The 16,078-nt window shown below is 32.7% G+C and overlaps 1 protein-coding gene across 7 annotated transcripts in view; it reads left to right on the top strand.

Moving 5' to 3' along the window:
* TMTC2 (transmembrane O-mannosyltransferase targeting cadherins 2) overlaps window positions 1-16,078 on the top strand; it is a 261,421-nt gene that overhangs the window by 212,111 nt on the left and 33,232 nt on the right. For all 7 annotated transcript variants that reach the window (XR_004588693.3, XM_087874070.1, XM_034403049.3 and 4 more), the window contains 3 exons: window positions 1,157-1,235; window positions 4,410-4,531; window positions 12,765-12,846. Coding sequence is in view for 6 of the 7 variants with exons in the window: in XM_087874070.1 (XP_087730196.1) it covers window positions 1,157-1,235; window positions 4,410-4,531; window positions 12,765-12,846 (283 nt within the window). In the remaining variant the exon portion in view is untranslated. The remainder of the gene's footprint in view (window positions 1-1,156; window positions 1,236-4,409; window positions 4,532-12,764; window positions 12,847-16,078) is intronic.

Here is a 16,078-nt window from a genome sequence, read left to right as displayed (position 1 = left end):
TAACCAAGGTACCTAGAATTATTGGTAGTACTAAAGATTGCATCATAGTGTCAAATACAGTATCTACATCTTATATTTTAGACCATAAAGGAAGCATGAGTTCTGACAAGCTTTTCCCAATACATTTACAATCTAACAATTTATGACTTTTTCTAGGTTATTACTCAATATGATGACTGATAGAATGGAAGACTAGTGAGATGGTAGCAGCTATACTTTATCAACTAGTTTACTGGAAAAACAGTATATGGTGCAATAGTAATTCATTCATTTAGCAAATGATCCTTTTGCAAATGATATACTGTATGAACATGAAAATAATAGTATTTCATGATACGGTTTAATGAACTTTTTTTCCCCTTGTGAAACAAAAAAAAAAAGTTCCTCTGTATTTAGGGTATAATACCAACATCACGAAGCCACCAGAGTCATCTATGTGAGATGGGCAGTTGTATAAATCAAATCGCTCAGTCCATCATTCTTACAGTAGAAACATACAATCAGAATAAGTGTAAATTTATATACTTGTGGGATACGGACAAAGTGTACAATTTGACAGCTTCAAGTGATGTATAGCTTCATTTTAAGAATAGGTAATGATCAAAAACCACAATAGTTTGACATGACATACAGTATATGTGTTTTCTTTTAAACCTAGAAGGCTTTTAAACCTTAAACCTAGAATATGACCAGTATTACTTTATGCAAAGCAGTAACAGTATTATTATTGGCAGGTGGAAATGTATCATTGTGATTATTACAGTTTAATAGCATCAGATGTGTTTTAGGAAATTCTAAGTTATTTTCTTTTCCCATCCTTAAATGGGCAAGTCTGAATATTGAAAATTGCTCTGTTTTACATTGAAAAGATTCATCTCAACTGTATAATTTTTATATAGATTGAAATTAATCCATGTTAATCTCCTGCAACAAAAACTGCAGAGTTTGGTACCACCTTAGAGACTAATACAGTTTTTATGCATATGCTTATACAGAAATCAATTTGTCATGAGATTCATCATTATACATTTTATTAAATGCCTATTTCCTGTTACAATTAACAAAGGCAGCTTCAATTTTACATTATTTTATATTATGCTTACGCTTCTGAATTTGATGTTGTTGTAATGATATGTTTCTCAACACTTTGTCATAGGATGCCCTTATAGTTTACAAAGAGGCGATACAGAAAATGCCAAGACAGTTTGCACCACAGAGTTTATATAATATGATGGGTGAGTCTAAGCAAACATCTAAAAATATTTGTATTAATTTTCTTTCAGTGCACATATTTTTGTATTTCTGCCAATATTGGGCAGTAACCAAAGTATTTCATCTATGATATGTTTTTGGCTCTGATCAAATCTTCAAGCTTTACATTTGTAGCTTACCCCATATCACCATAGACAGCATTCAAATGTATAAATGAGAACAATTAATGAATAAAAAAATCTGTGTAGCTTTGTATTCATAAAGTGCTGTGAACAAGGCAAAACAAATTTAAAATAATACATGATTATCGAAATATAATAATCCAGATTCTAAAAACAGATAAGGTTTGTCACCAAGAAATTGTTTCTTAGTCACAATATGGAACTAGGAATTGCTTTTAAGAACTAATTTATAGCTGATTAAAGACTTACTAGTTCACATAGGCTAAAAGATGTCTTCTACGACTTGGTGCTATAACTGCAATAATTCCAAACTCACACAGACAAAGAGAATCACAGTAACCCAGGCTTAAATGTGGCATCTTCTCTCTTGCTCTGTCTCTCTGTCTCTCTCTCCCCCTCACTCCCAGTTCACTTTATCCAAATAACTGTACAAATAATCTAGCATGTTGAAAATCTTCATTTAAATTTTAAATGGATTAATGGGTTTTTTAAAACATTGCTTTCTCCTTGAATTATCGTAATTGCTATAAGAATCACAAGAATCATAAGAAGATTTTGTGACATATAAGCATATAAACATATTTTATTGGACAGCCACTTAGGCACCAAGCCAAACTTCCTGTTTAATGCAAAAATAAATTTTTATTCCTTTTTTTGCTAGCTATAAACTTTTTGCTCATCAGTAAGTTTTATGTACCGATTGATTATGTCCACATACTTTGGCTGTCTCACACCTTGTTCCCCACAAAATGGTTAGGATTATCAATCAGTAGCTGACAGTTACTCCAGTAGAAAATATATGTACCCACGCTGGAATTCCAACAAGGATATCACATTAGTCAATTATGCCTGTGGTGGGCAAAGCCTCTGGGATAGGTTTTTACACTAGCAGGTGTAAGGACAAAAAAAGAACAAGATCCCAAAAATCCTATTAAAGTTTCCTGGATTCTTTAGTTTATCCTTAAATATATCCAACAAAGGAAAGACCATGCCTCTGAGCAACTGGTTTCGCCTTCATACTGCTCTTATTGTTAAGGGTTTTTTTTTAACATTTAAATTGAATTCACTTACCTGCATCTTAAAGGCATTATTTCTTGTCCAATACCTAGTGAAGTTGTTCCATGAATTTAAATTAAAAATGGTTGTCCTCATGCCTTTTTTTTCAAAGATGTAAGCTTTAATGGGTATAGATCTAGAGATCCATATCAGTTCCCATCAATTGAATGTTAAGACCCATCATCATAATTTTCTTCACTATCATCTGATGAGCAACTTCCCTAAAACCCATGCGTAATAGTAACCTTCTGAGTTTTGTAAATTTAGTGATTAAAAAAGTTGTGTACCATGGTTACACCAAATAAAAATTTTGTTACAAAGAATCACATCTCGAAACCTATATTGTTCTGATGTATGTAAAGTATGATCTGATGTAAAGTATGGTAAAGTGGGCATCACATTATAACCTATATGTACTTGCTAAAATAATTTTCTGGATTAAATTTAATTATTAATCTTAACAATTTATAAATTGGGCAACATTGAATAAAATTTATTTCAGGGCATTCTTGGTTACTTTTAAAATATAGAATTCTCTTTTGTAAAAGTTCAAATTTCCAACTCTTCTTCTCAACCACAACTGCTCAAAAATAATTTGATATGCTGTCATTCTTTTTCATTAATATATCCAATAATTGAAATAATTTCTCACTAAAAGAGGTTGAAACTATTGAACAGATGAATAAAAACCCTGTGGTACAAAGGAGAAAAATAAATTCTGACTACTAGTCATCTTGCTTCTGTTTTTTTAGAGACCTGCAAACTTCTTTCATAAAGAAAATGCCAAAATTAGTTATCAGCATAATATTCATCTAAATTATATTGTTAATAAAAATTAAACTTTGTGAGTTTTCCTCGAGTCAAAGCATGATATAACTGGATAGACTGAAAGACCATAAAGAATTGTATAAACTGACTGGTTTTTTTGTTTGTATGAGTTTTTTTTTTAGTGCAGCAATTGCTGATTAGGAAGTTACCATCTATTTTTTTTCCTTGATTCATGATGATTTACCCAAGACTTGGTTTTCCTGGAAAACTCTATTCAAGGAAGCTTATACAAGAAATGTTCTTCACACAGAGATCATCTGGTTTAGACTTGGTTTTTGTCTTATGAGAAAACTAATTAAGCACAAAGTAATAGAATAATGGCAGTATATCTGCATTAAGTACAATAAATAAAATAAATAAATCTTTTAATGTAGGTTTTATCCATTACTAATTGGAGACATTTCAGCTATTAATCATATTTGGAAACAGTGGGAATTCTTTCATATTGATCCTTCTAGATATTGTAGGCATTTTTATAGGATGAAGTGTGAAATTTTAAACATGTGAATGTTCATCTAATTTAACACAGCTGTTTTGTGGTAGTTTTGCTTCTGACAGCTAGAGCAAGCCAGACTGATTCAGTCTCCCAGAAATTATAAGACTCTCTTGACTCATGTTATCACTAATGCAATTTCCATCCATATTAAGCTTTTTGGAAAAGTATTCTGAACATTGGACTTCATTATATTCCTGTTGTTATCCATTCTTATGTTTGAATTTTCTTTAAACATAAAATTAAAGAAGTCAGTCATAAAATTTTAGTCTTAAAAATTCTGGAAGTTGACTCAAGATTTTTAAGAGATATTCATGTGAGATATTGATATATTAATAGTAATATCATATATATATATATATATATATATATATATATATATATATATATATATATATATTCATTCTGTTGGTAACATTCTACTACAGAATAATAGAATAATAATATGCTACTATGTAATATTACATATATAATATATAATATAAATTTATAAATATAAATTAATTTGTATTAATTTTATTTTTTAAACACACACACATACATGTATTTATATATTAATATATAAAATATATCAATTACTTTTATCAGTTTGTATGTTCTATTAATATATTTTTATGGTTTCCTATTCTGCTTTGTAGGAGAAGCCTACATGAGACTTAGCAGATTCTCCGAAGCAGAACATTGGTATGTGGAATCACTGCATTCTAAAACTGATCACATTCCAGCTCATCTCACCTATGGGAAACTTCTTGCTTTAACGGTAAGAAAACTATCTGGAAAATAGCAGCTTTTTAGCAAGAGAAAAACAATCCTATCTGTCACATGTTTGTCACATACATACTCATCTCATTATTTCTTTGTATAAAATATTATACTAACATCAGTAAGGCTCTTTTTTCCAATTCTATTCAAGCTAGGATCTCTACCTTCAGATCACCTTTGCAAACCATTCTATCGTTGTTCACAATCCATCTATTAGGGAGATATATCAAGGATATTGACAGACTTAGAATGCATACTATTTGTCAGCATTCTTTCTTCAAATTTCTGTCCTTCCATATGTATTAGACTATTTAGGCCATATTAGGGAATTCTCACTCCTTACCTCTTTAGAGTGAGAGCCAGTGTAGCGTTGTGGTTAAGGTACGTGCAGGCATACTCAGATTGTAGTCCACCCATAGGCATGGAAACCAACTGGGTGATTTGGAACAGTCAGTCTTTCTCAGCTTTAGACAAGGAAGCCCCAAAAATCTACCAAATTGCACTGAACTGTATGTAGTCAGTAAAGAGACTTTCGTCCTTCGGTGAATTAATTCAGAATGATGATGATGAAGATGATGATGATGATGATGATGATGATGATGATGATGCAGCATCTATAATACACAAAGTTAGTGTATTATACAAATACATTATTCCAACTGGAACAGTAGACAAAACGTATGTTGAGATTATCTGGGTATTACCTGGGTAATTTGCTGGTTGGCTGAATAAATAGTATATCAGTCCAATTCTCCCTTGATTAACAGGCAACACCCCTTCTCCCCAGTAGACACATATAATTAATGAATAACCTTATTGTTTTTGGAGTACAAACTATTCATTGCCTCCTGTTCCTGATAATATCAGGAATATCAATATCAATATCTATTATGAAGAATGGTTATGGAAATGATGTTTTGCAGTAATATCCTACTTCTTATTGGTAGCGTATACTTTGCCCAGCTGAAAGACAAGAAAGCTGTGGCAATTTCTAGTTTTTCTTTATATGTGAATTAGCCTGTTTTGTTCTTTGATAGCTAAATGGTAATTTCAATGGGTTGGGTTTATTTATTTATTTTTTCTGCCCTAATGCTATATACTCTGAACAAAATGTTCCATTCCTTTTAATTCATTTAAATGTGAAAGACCTGTGTTTCATTTTGCGTATAATATATATTATGTTGCTACTTAAAAATTTTGCCTACTTCTTTTTAAAAAATGTTGTTTATCCATTTGTTGCATTTCAAAATATTATGCATTATATTTTTGTTCACTGTTTCTTACAACAATTGCAAATAATGCTACTTTGCATCACTTATCTGAAGCTTAAGGGACAAGTGCCTGTCTGCATGCGTAGAACCATGAGCTTGTCTTACACAGTAGGATCATTTTGTTAGTGTTGCTTATTTTCTTTCTTTTAGAATATAAATTTTATCTGGTTCTATATTCCATCTGCCATTTCCTTAGATTTATAAAGATTTAAGTTTGATTAAAATCTGTATATTTTAGGCTAATATGTAGAAAAAGAAGATAGAATAATGTGTTTTAAAATAGTAAATCTGATTATACTGTAGCAGAATGGTAGGTGAGACTATAATTTACACTGCATGGAGTCAGCTGCCAAAAATACTTTGTAAGCCAATATAGTGGTATAGTGGTTAAAAATACAGGACTAGAAAATGGGAGACCATGAATTCTAGTCTTTCCTTACACAGAAACCAGCTGGGTGACTTTGGGTCAGGATTCTCTCTCAGCTGCAGAAAAAAGGCAAGGGCAATTTGACCTTAAAAAAATGTTTCCAATAAAATTTCAGAAAAATTGTCCATGTAGTTACTGTCAGCATTTCAATCTGCATTTACTCTAGTGCTGACAATCCCAGGGAGAAAAAAACTGTCGAAACCTGACAGTTACCAGGAAGGAATATTGATTTGAAAACATAAAAAGGTACTGTTTAATGGCTTAACCAGGTGAATAATTAGAAAATATTGTAGACCAGTGGTTTTCAACCTGTGGTCCATGGACTCCTGGGGGTCTGCAATGTCACCACGGGAGGTCTGTGAAGCCTTAAAAAAAGTTATGATTTAAATCTTGAGTCTTGGGGATCCATGGCCATGATCCGTGGCCACAAAAGGTATTTAAAGGGGGTCCGTGGTGAAGAAAAGGTTGAGAACTACTGCAGTATACAATCCTGAGCTGTTCATTTGTAGAACTGTACCCAGCAATCTCAGTGTATATGCCAGAATAATTATCAGTCCTAAATTCCTAATTTGAATCTAATATGAATGAATTGCCTACAGCTAAAAATTAGGGGCGTGGGAAATGGACCACTTTCATCACTGACAAATTCGTTATGGCATATCTGTTGTGGATTGAAAGAAACTGCAGAACGATTTGTACAATTCACAAATGTAAATAATAAATGCATCTAGAAGATGCTGCAAGACTTGGTTTTCTGACGAGACTGACACATTATTACCTATTGCCTATTTTACATCTACCCTATTACATGCCAGAGGAGTGACAAGTTTTCTATGATGGTGATTTTCTTCTTCTTTTTATACTGTTTAAGTCATGACTTCATATATTGTCAGTGTGTAATTGAAGATGACTGTTACAAATACCTGTGCTCAGACTGTATATTTGGGGATAACTATGTCTGACACTTAATGCTTCTTTGCATTTGAGCTCATTATCTTTTAAATAAAACAGAAATTGAAGCTTCCAGGGAAGTTATAATTATGGGATTAGAGAATGAATAGAAGGAAAAACTCTTTTCTTCCCTGCTTGGGAAAAAAAATATTTTTGGAAGCTGGTTTTGGATGCCTATAACTAGGGCTAACACCAATTTTAACAACAACAAAAAAAAAATTAGTCACAATTATGTTAAGGACATTTAGATGCCTCTTGGGATTCTTGTGACTTTTCCATTACTTAAAAAGGTATATTTTGGTCATAACGAAACCATTGCAATAATTAGATCCATGTTGCTTTTTGTTTATTTAAAAACATTCCTTTTGAACTAATTGGTTCAATAGCTGAAACTAAGCCTTCTTTTTTTAATGCATTTTTCTATAAGGTAGCAGCATCTTCCCCCTCACTCTTCTCCCTTTCTTTGTTATCTGAACCTAATTACAATTTTCCACAGGATTAGATCCAGCTAATTACATCCTCATTATAAACTATTTCTGCTAAAGGAAAAATTTTGACGTGGGATCAGAAAAAAATATTCCCATCATTTTTTTTTCTGAGGAATATTTGAAGAAGGGTATAGTCCAGACATGCTTCAAAGAACCAAAGTTACCCAAGTATAAGATACCAATGTGGTGTGATTTCCTGTTAAATACGAGTACTACTTCATTTATTTAAATGTCTCTCTCACACACACATAAACAGCCATTTAAGCACAAATACATATATCTTGATACTAACAATTTTCATATAGGATTTTAGGAGGAGACCACGAACAAAACAATATAGGTGTCATCTCCAGATTAAGAATTTTCTTAAGATACAGTATTTGGAGCAATAGCGCTCTCCCTCTCTCCCTCTCCCTCTCCCTCCCTCCCTCCCTCCCTCCCTCTCTCTCTCTCTCTCTCTCTCTCTCTCTCTCTCAACTGGATCTGAACTTGAGCAGAGTAAAAAGATGGGTAGTGTAGGTAAGAAGATGAAACGATGGATGGTACCTTCATTACTATTATTAAGATAAAATTACAAGATATATGAAAGAGGAAAATAAATGTGTAAACTAATTTGTTTTTAATCACAGGAACCTTCTCATGTTACATTAAAAGCATTTTGTGAACAGATGTCGCTATTGTTAGCGTTCTCATAAATGAAACATAATTAGTAAGACAGATACCTGAACTAGATATATTAATTTACAATCAAAAGGGGACTCTTGTACTAATGCTGAATAAATATGTGGTAATTAAGTATGCATATTTATGAAGCCCTAAAATCCCACACTGTGTAACCCTATAAAGTAACAAATTCTGACTATCATATAGGTGTTAAAATCTATTTCTGTTAATCTGTAATAAACTAGTAAAAAATATTTTCTATCTCTTAGTATTCAGAAATAACATTTAGAACTTGAAAAGCATAAAAATAACTGGTCATTCAAACAATCATCAAAAATGTGCAGTGGTATAATAATATATAATATAATATATTATATATTATTATATAATATAACTATATTTAAGTCTGTTTGACACTTTTTTAAAAGGGAACAAGATTTAACTCTGATTCTATGAAATCTATATTTCCTGTAATACACAAATGATATTGCAAAACATGCCTGTAACATGCTTACATTGTTGCTTTATTACTTTTAAACCATATAATAGTAATCATACAATAAAAAACTTTTAAAAATATTTAAAATATGATATTTTTAAATATCAAATAGCATTCAAGCTAATGAAATGACTGTTTCATGAGGTTGTGAAATAGAGTGAAGGAACAGCTATTCCAGCATTCCTTATTAAAAGTTCAAAACATTTCAAACATTCTAAATAAATCTGGATACAGATATATAAATCTACACACACACACACATATATACACATTTTTACATATACGCACATGTATGTATGCTATTTATACATACACACACATGCACACACACACTTTTTCCCCAGAAGAAGAGGGTATTTGGTGAAATTCTCAAATCTGGAATGTTAAATTCCTTTGTTTATGTTAATTATAAAAATATTAAAAAGTATGTGCATATTTGTTTTTTGTGTGTTTTGTTGTAATTTCTCTAGCAATCTGCAGTCTTCTTGGTCACCTCCATCTGTATTACATTCCAAGAGGTAAATTATTTAGGTAAAAAAATTACGTATAGCTAAGGAGATTTCAGAATGATGGATAGCCTATAGCTGCTACCACCAGCTTCTTAGAATGTGTGTATGTATACAATTTATAGGCTCAAACTACTTGGGCAGAATATATATTTTTTAAAAAAAACAGAGAAACTGATCGTGCACATTCAGAAGAGAATGTGTGCCATACCCAACACTAAAAGAAAAATCTAAAGGGGCTCAGGATCCTCCCTACACTAAGGCCTGGGAGGATTCCCAGATTTTCAGGGATTTTCAGAACTTCAATAAATGTAAACCATATGGATTCCTGGGGGAATTCTATTGCAGAAGGCAGGTACAATGAAGAGAATTTAAGTCTTCCTAAGTCTCTATATATGACATTGTTCCATCAAGGGAATTTAGACCATCCTTATTCTGACCAACCTTACCAGACAGGAAAAAATGATAACAAAAAAAACTGGCACTCTCGCAAATATGACGGGCTTTATAAGTGATAACCAGCAACCTGAATTGTATCCAGAAGCTCACTAGTAGCCAGTACAGCTCATAGAGCTACGATATCATGTTAGCATATTTCAACATACCAGACACTTCATAAGCCACTGTATTCTGGATCAGCTGTAGCTACTAAATAGTCTTGAGGGGCAGCATTAAAACAAGTTTAGAAACACTGCCAAATTATTTTCAGCTATCTTGAAAGTGAGATAGGATTTTCCTTACCAGATGGATCACACAGGAAATACAGCCACATAATCTAATTCTATTTTATTGTAAAACTACCTAAATAGAATCCTGCAAGTCTGAAAGTACAATTCTCCCACTCTCACCTTTAGAGAACAATAACTTAGGAAGGGACTCTCCTGAACTTCTTGCTCCACTCACTATCTCTCTTATCTGACCATTTCCTAGACAGCAGCTCTTTGCCTGGTCTCCTAAAGTCACTTCCACATAAAATTACAAATAGCATCAACCCTACAAAGTGGTCCAGATTAAGAAACCAATGCCATATAGGTCAGGACCACTTCCATTATTATAGCTATAGTGAAGTCCCGCCTGAGCCAGGAAAGCCAGCTGGGTCACTCTCCCTCAGCCCAAACCACCTCACCACATTATTTGAGTTACAAATAACTCAAGGCAGTGAATATCTTCCCACAACAACAAGGGTGGCTGTTGTGGGAAGATATTTGCTGCCTTGAGTTATTTGTAAAAAATAATGAAGGTGGGATACAAATAAATAAAATTAAAAATAGAATCTTGTAAATCTGTGCTTTTTGTTTGCTTCACTTTCGTGTAAACTAGGGAAGCGCTTGTCTTACATGTTCTCTCAAACTAGTTTCTTGCTCTTGGCTATAGCCTCGTTTTCTGATCATTGCACTGCTGGCAGCCCTTCCTCCTGTTCTTCAAAGCCATTCCTTACAGATAGAGAATAGAAGAGACTACTTTTGACTTTCTTGTCAAAATGTAAAATTAAAGCTCTTAAATGTAACAATTAGTATCCAAGCCTTTTTTCTGTCTCCTCTTCATCCCTTTTTTTTTTTCTTTGAATACTATGTTCCTTAAAATGTCATCTTAAGATCAGGGACTGTCATTTTACTTGGGCTATAAATGTTACACAAAGCTATTTGGGCTAATGATACAGATCAAAAATGTTCAAATAAATAACATACATTTTCCCTTACCTACTTTCAAAGCATAGAATGATGCATGTCAGGGGGGAAAAAAAGCACTCATTGCATCTTCAGTTCTATCACAGTAATAACCCAAAATGAAATTAGAAATATAATCTTAAACACTGTGACAAGAAACAGGAAAAGGGAAGCTTCTTTTCACTGAGAATAAAATCTTATAAGAGATTGAAAACAGTTTTAAGCAGAGTATTTTGAGAAGCCAATTATAACATTCTAGCTGAATGGAAAAATATTTGGAATTGCTATTCATTTTATGAAGATAATTCTGAAGGCTGAAGCATAATGGGCAAGGAAGAAGTCCAGTGAATTCTCTCCTTGAAATAGGAAAGAAAACTGAATGTGCAATGAGACATGATAATTAACTGTCTAAGACTAATAGTGTTCTTCTGTTTCAGACCATGACATAATAGATGTAAATGTTAATTCAGTCAGGATTAGCAATGTGTTCCAGTCTCAGACTGCAGTTTTGATGACCTGCAGATGAATGTTTTGTGACATGAAACTTGCCAGAAGAGGATGATAATTTGAATGCTCTGCTCTGATTTGTAATGTGCCCTGTTTATCCTATAATCCAAATTGTTCTTGTAGTTTTGCCAAGAGACCTAGGTTTTTTTCCCGTCTCGTTCATTGTTGTCTTCTTTCCTTTAAGCATTGTATAAATGTTTGTAATATTTTACTTCCAATGAAAATATATAAATATTGGTTGTACTCAATAAAATATTAAAACTAGACATATCATCTGTGAGAAAGCATCAATTGGCAGACAACTATGCAATGCAGAAGTTTGCTTTGGGGGAGACTGGTCCTCTCTATGTGAATCAAATCATTACTCAATTCAATATTTCTCTCCTGTCCATATGAATAGGATCTTGTTTTAAGCTTGTGCATTGATAGATGGTTATTACAATCTTCATGCACACTTATTCAATAACCATAGTTAGCTTCTAGTTTTCACCATGTGCATTTGTTGCTGAGAAATCCTATCAATAGAAAATTCTATAGATGTGATTATGTGATCTATAGAAAATATAGATTATGTGATCTATAGAAAATTCTATTGATGTGACTTCATATTAGAAATTCTGCTTGCACCATGTACATAATTGGGAGCACAGTGAGGAGAACATTCTACTAGAACCTCAGTCTTCTGATCCAACAGTAAATAAAAATAAAAATTTGAGCTTGGCTAAAGTTATATGGAAAAGTTGCTTTGCTCTACACATCGCCAGAAAATGCTCACATACTAAATGCGGAAGAGTCAAACAGTTCCTGATGAGAAAGAAGATACAAACTTCTCATCTCTTTCTTTAATCTCAGGATATATAATGCTCATGGGGGGGGAAAACCCACATCAATCCTATTTCTGTTGTACATTGATGTGGTGTGAAATATAGTTCTTCATCTAGTTCTATTTGGCCTTGCTCTAGTTATAAATTGTATATCAAATATAGGAACTGTTCTTGGTCCTTAAACATACTACGTTGTCCATTTTTGTTTTTCCCTATTACACTGGCATAAAAATAAACAGCATTATGTGTAGTAATAGAAAATATATTATTTAAACAGAAGAAAACAGAGTGAGATTTGTGTTCTAGTAGGATTATGCTAATTCATTAATTCTGTAAAATGAATGTTTCCGTTTCTCAGTTGTAGGTCTTTGCTCTTAAGTAGTTGTAAACTGGTGTCAGAAATCTGTTTTTGCTTTTTCTTTCTCAAGGGTCGCAAGAGAGAGGCAGAAAAATATTTTTTAAAGGCAATTCAGTTGGATCCTATGAAGGGAAACTGTTATATGCATTATGGTAAGTTTGCCAATAAATGCTTTCCTTTGGATTCTATTTTGTTGTACAAAATTCTTTATAGATGATTATAGTTTTTTGATTTTATTTTAAAGTACTGGCAGAGTATTATTTGAATAATGTACTGGGGCCTATTTGGCCAGTGGCATGGCCATCAGTTCCCAAGGAGATACCAGTTGCCATCCTTCATCAGTAACCCATAAATGATGAACACTGGTAAATGGGGACTTCTCAAAAAAAATTACTTGTGAGCAATATTAATTGTAAATTAGAGTAATTGTAAAATAGAGGAAGAGAAAGAGGAAAAAAGTTTCTTTTTAAAATGGCGTCTGCCGCGGCTGGAGAAGAGTTTGAGAGGGAAAGTTCTTCCGTTTTTTATTATTACAATGTAGCGGAATAAATACCACTGGCTACATTTGTAGACAAAACTCCGCTCCTGTTTTTGTTTTTCTCTTTTTTCCCTGGAGGCTTGAGTGTTGCTGGCTGGAAGTCTTTTGTCTTGTTTTTTTTTTTTTTTTCTTCTAACAAAGCCTGCTTAGGCGGAAACATGGCACTGAGGCTTGTGAAGTCAGACAAACAAATAGGTGGGGGGGATAAGAATTTAAAGGAACAAGTTTTAACTCTTCAGTCCCAGAAACCTGATTTTAATATAATAGAATTTCTCTTAGAGGAGATTGAAAGAAGGGATGAGATTGTGAATCAGCAACTTGAAAAATTTAAGCAGGAAACTAAGGAATTGGTGAAATCCAAGTTTGACTTTTTGCAGCAAAAAATTTTAAAATTGTCAGAATTCATGATTCGGTTGGATACAAATACTAATTTACTAGAGTCAAAAATGGATGAAATTCAAGATAAATTGGACAATAGAATTCAAAAAATTGAAAATGATTTGTTAAATATTCAGGATTATAGTTCAGAAGAAAAATTTAAAATGGATGCTGACCAAAAGTCTGGTAATGTAGAATATCTGGAACAGAGGATTCAAAAAGAGGTTCTAAAGATACAATATAATTTCACAGAATATGCAATAAGACTTAGAGGTTTGCAGGAAAATAACAGAGATGACTTAAGGAAAATATCTTCTGAATTTCTAGCTGGGATTTTAAAGATTCAACCTGAGGAAGTGTTTTGTAGGATTGACAGAGCTTATCGAATAAACTCCTGGACTGCCAAGCAAAGGCAATTGCCTAGAGATGTGGTAATCTATTTTTCAGATAAAGAAATTAGGAATAAAATTGTGCAAAATTCCTTCAATTCTAATTTGCAATTGTATGGAAGAAAGATTTGGATTTACAAGGAACTCCCACCTAAGATATTAATGGAAAGGAAGAAATTTGGCTTTCTGGTGTCTGAGTTAAAAAGGAGAAATATTCAATTCCGGTGGGACGTCCCAGTTGGTATTATATTGAGATATCAAGGAGAAAGATACCAGTTAAATACTGTTGAAAGGGCGGAAGAATTTTATCAAAATAGGTTGAAAATGAATTTAACGTCTTCAGATATAATACAGGATAAGCAGAAGGAGCTGGAACTAAAGACAGAGACTGTACCAGATAAATTGCCTTTGGATTTATCGGATACCCCAGCTGGATTATCTACAAATTTGAGAGAAGTGCCATCTGATTTTAATGTGATGACTTATCAAGGCAAGGACAAGCATGGAAACCAATTAGAGGATATACAAGGGATAAAAAAGAAATGCGAGACACAAAAAATTAGGATGGAGGTCAAACCCACAAAAAGAAAACAAAAAAAGAAATAGGTTGTACAAAAATAGAAATTTCTAACCCAAGCAACAGTGAAGCCAGTGATTTTAAAATATGAATGATTATGTGAAAACATAGAGGAGGCGACATATTGGTCAATATCATCCTGAGGATAGTGGCAGATCTCTGCATTGCCGTAATTTTGGGACATGGAAAGAGCCTCAAATTGATGGTTTTGAATTATCTACTTTGAAACTTCTTTTTGTGTTGATAAATATATTATAATTATCTTGAATTATAAGGCAAGAGAATCACATTGGGACATGCAGAAGATCGGGTTGTTACCCAATACGATGATGGAAATTAATAATCCTGATGAAACCCACAATTATTATTATATGGAATACAATTAAAATGTCACTCGGGTGGTTGTTTTTACTTTTATATATATAAGAAGATGTTTACTACTGATGGGGGCAGATATGATTGGAGATCTTGAATAAACTGTTGCATCCGCAAGCTATGTCACCCTATTATGGATGTTGGTTTTAACAATCCAGTGGAAAGACTTCAAGAAGATATTATATGGACTATAAATTTAAAGTTATTGTCTTTTCTTTTTTTATTTAGATATAATGGAATATATATATATATATATTTTTAAGTAGTGTGGGCAGTGAATTAAAGATATCAAGAATTGTTGTGTATGGTAAATTTGTAAGACAGTGGGTGAATAAGCTAGCTACAGACTGATTAGTTTAAGAAAAGGGATTTTTAAGTGATACATTTAGGGGAGTGGAGGAAATGGATAGAGTGGAATAAATGTTAAATTAGATTTTATGGGGAGCCCGCTTTGAAATGTTATTAAAGTAGGACTTATTGTATAGTTTTAAAGTGGAAGGTGGTTTTGAATTGTTGCAATAATGCATAGATATAAAACACTATTATGCTAAATTAGAGTTATTTTATAATAGTTATAGTATAATGTGTTTGTTTTTTTTTGTTTTTTTTTTTCTCTTCTTCTTTTCTGAAATGTATGGATAAAGGGGGATTTATAATACTTTTAGTAAGTAAAGGTCAGTATTTTGAGGAGGGAGTAAGTAATCTGTTATGAATTAGGGTTTTTTTTTGTTACGAAGAAGTCACAGGGGGGGAAAGGTGGGGAGGGGGGGTTAGGGAGGGGGGGGAGGGGGGGGAAAAAGGGGGAAAAATTTGTATTTGAAAACCTTTTCAATAAAAAAAAAAAATTGTAAATTAGAAGTTCTTCAGGAAGTACATGATATTTAAGTGGATTACTTTTACTGATTAATATTTATTATGTATAGAAAAGTGTTTTGTAGGATTGTTATACTGTACTTTTCCAGTACGCTGCAGGATGAAACCTAACAGAAATCTTTTTGAAAGTATAGTGAATAGCTGTAGGATCGTGAGCTTTAAAAATATTTTCAAGCTAAAACGTATAATTTATTGGTAGTTTCAGCTTTACTCCACATGCTCTTTCTGATGATGCTGGAAGAGTCTTAATCTCA

This window comes from Pantherophis guttatus, chromosome 7 (assembly GCF_059756535.1).
Source record: "Pantherophis guttatus breed Tessera chromosome 7, ASM5975653v1, whole genome shotgun sequence".
NCBI classification, from domain to species: Eukaryota; Metazoa; Chordata; class Lepidosauria; order Squamata; family Colubridae; genus Pantherophis; species Pantherophis guttatus.
Note: the sequence above shows the minus strand (reverse complement) of the source record. Positions and strands in the feature narration are given on the sequence as shown.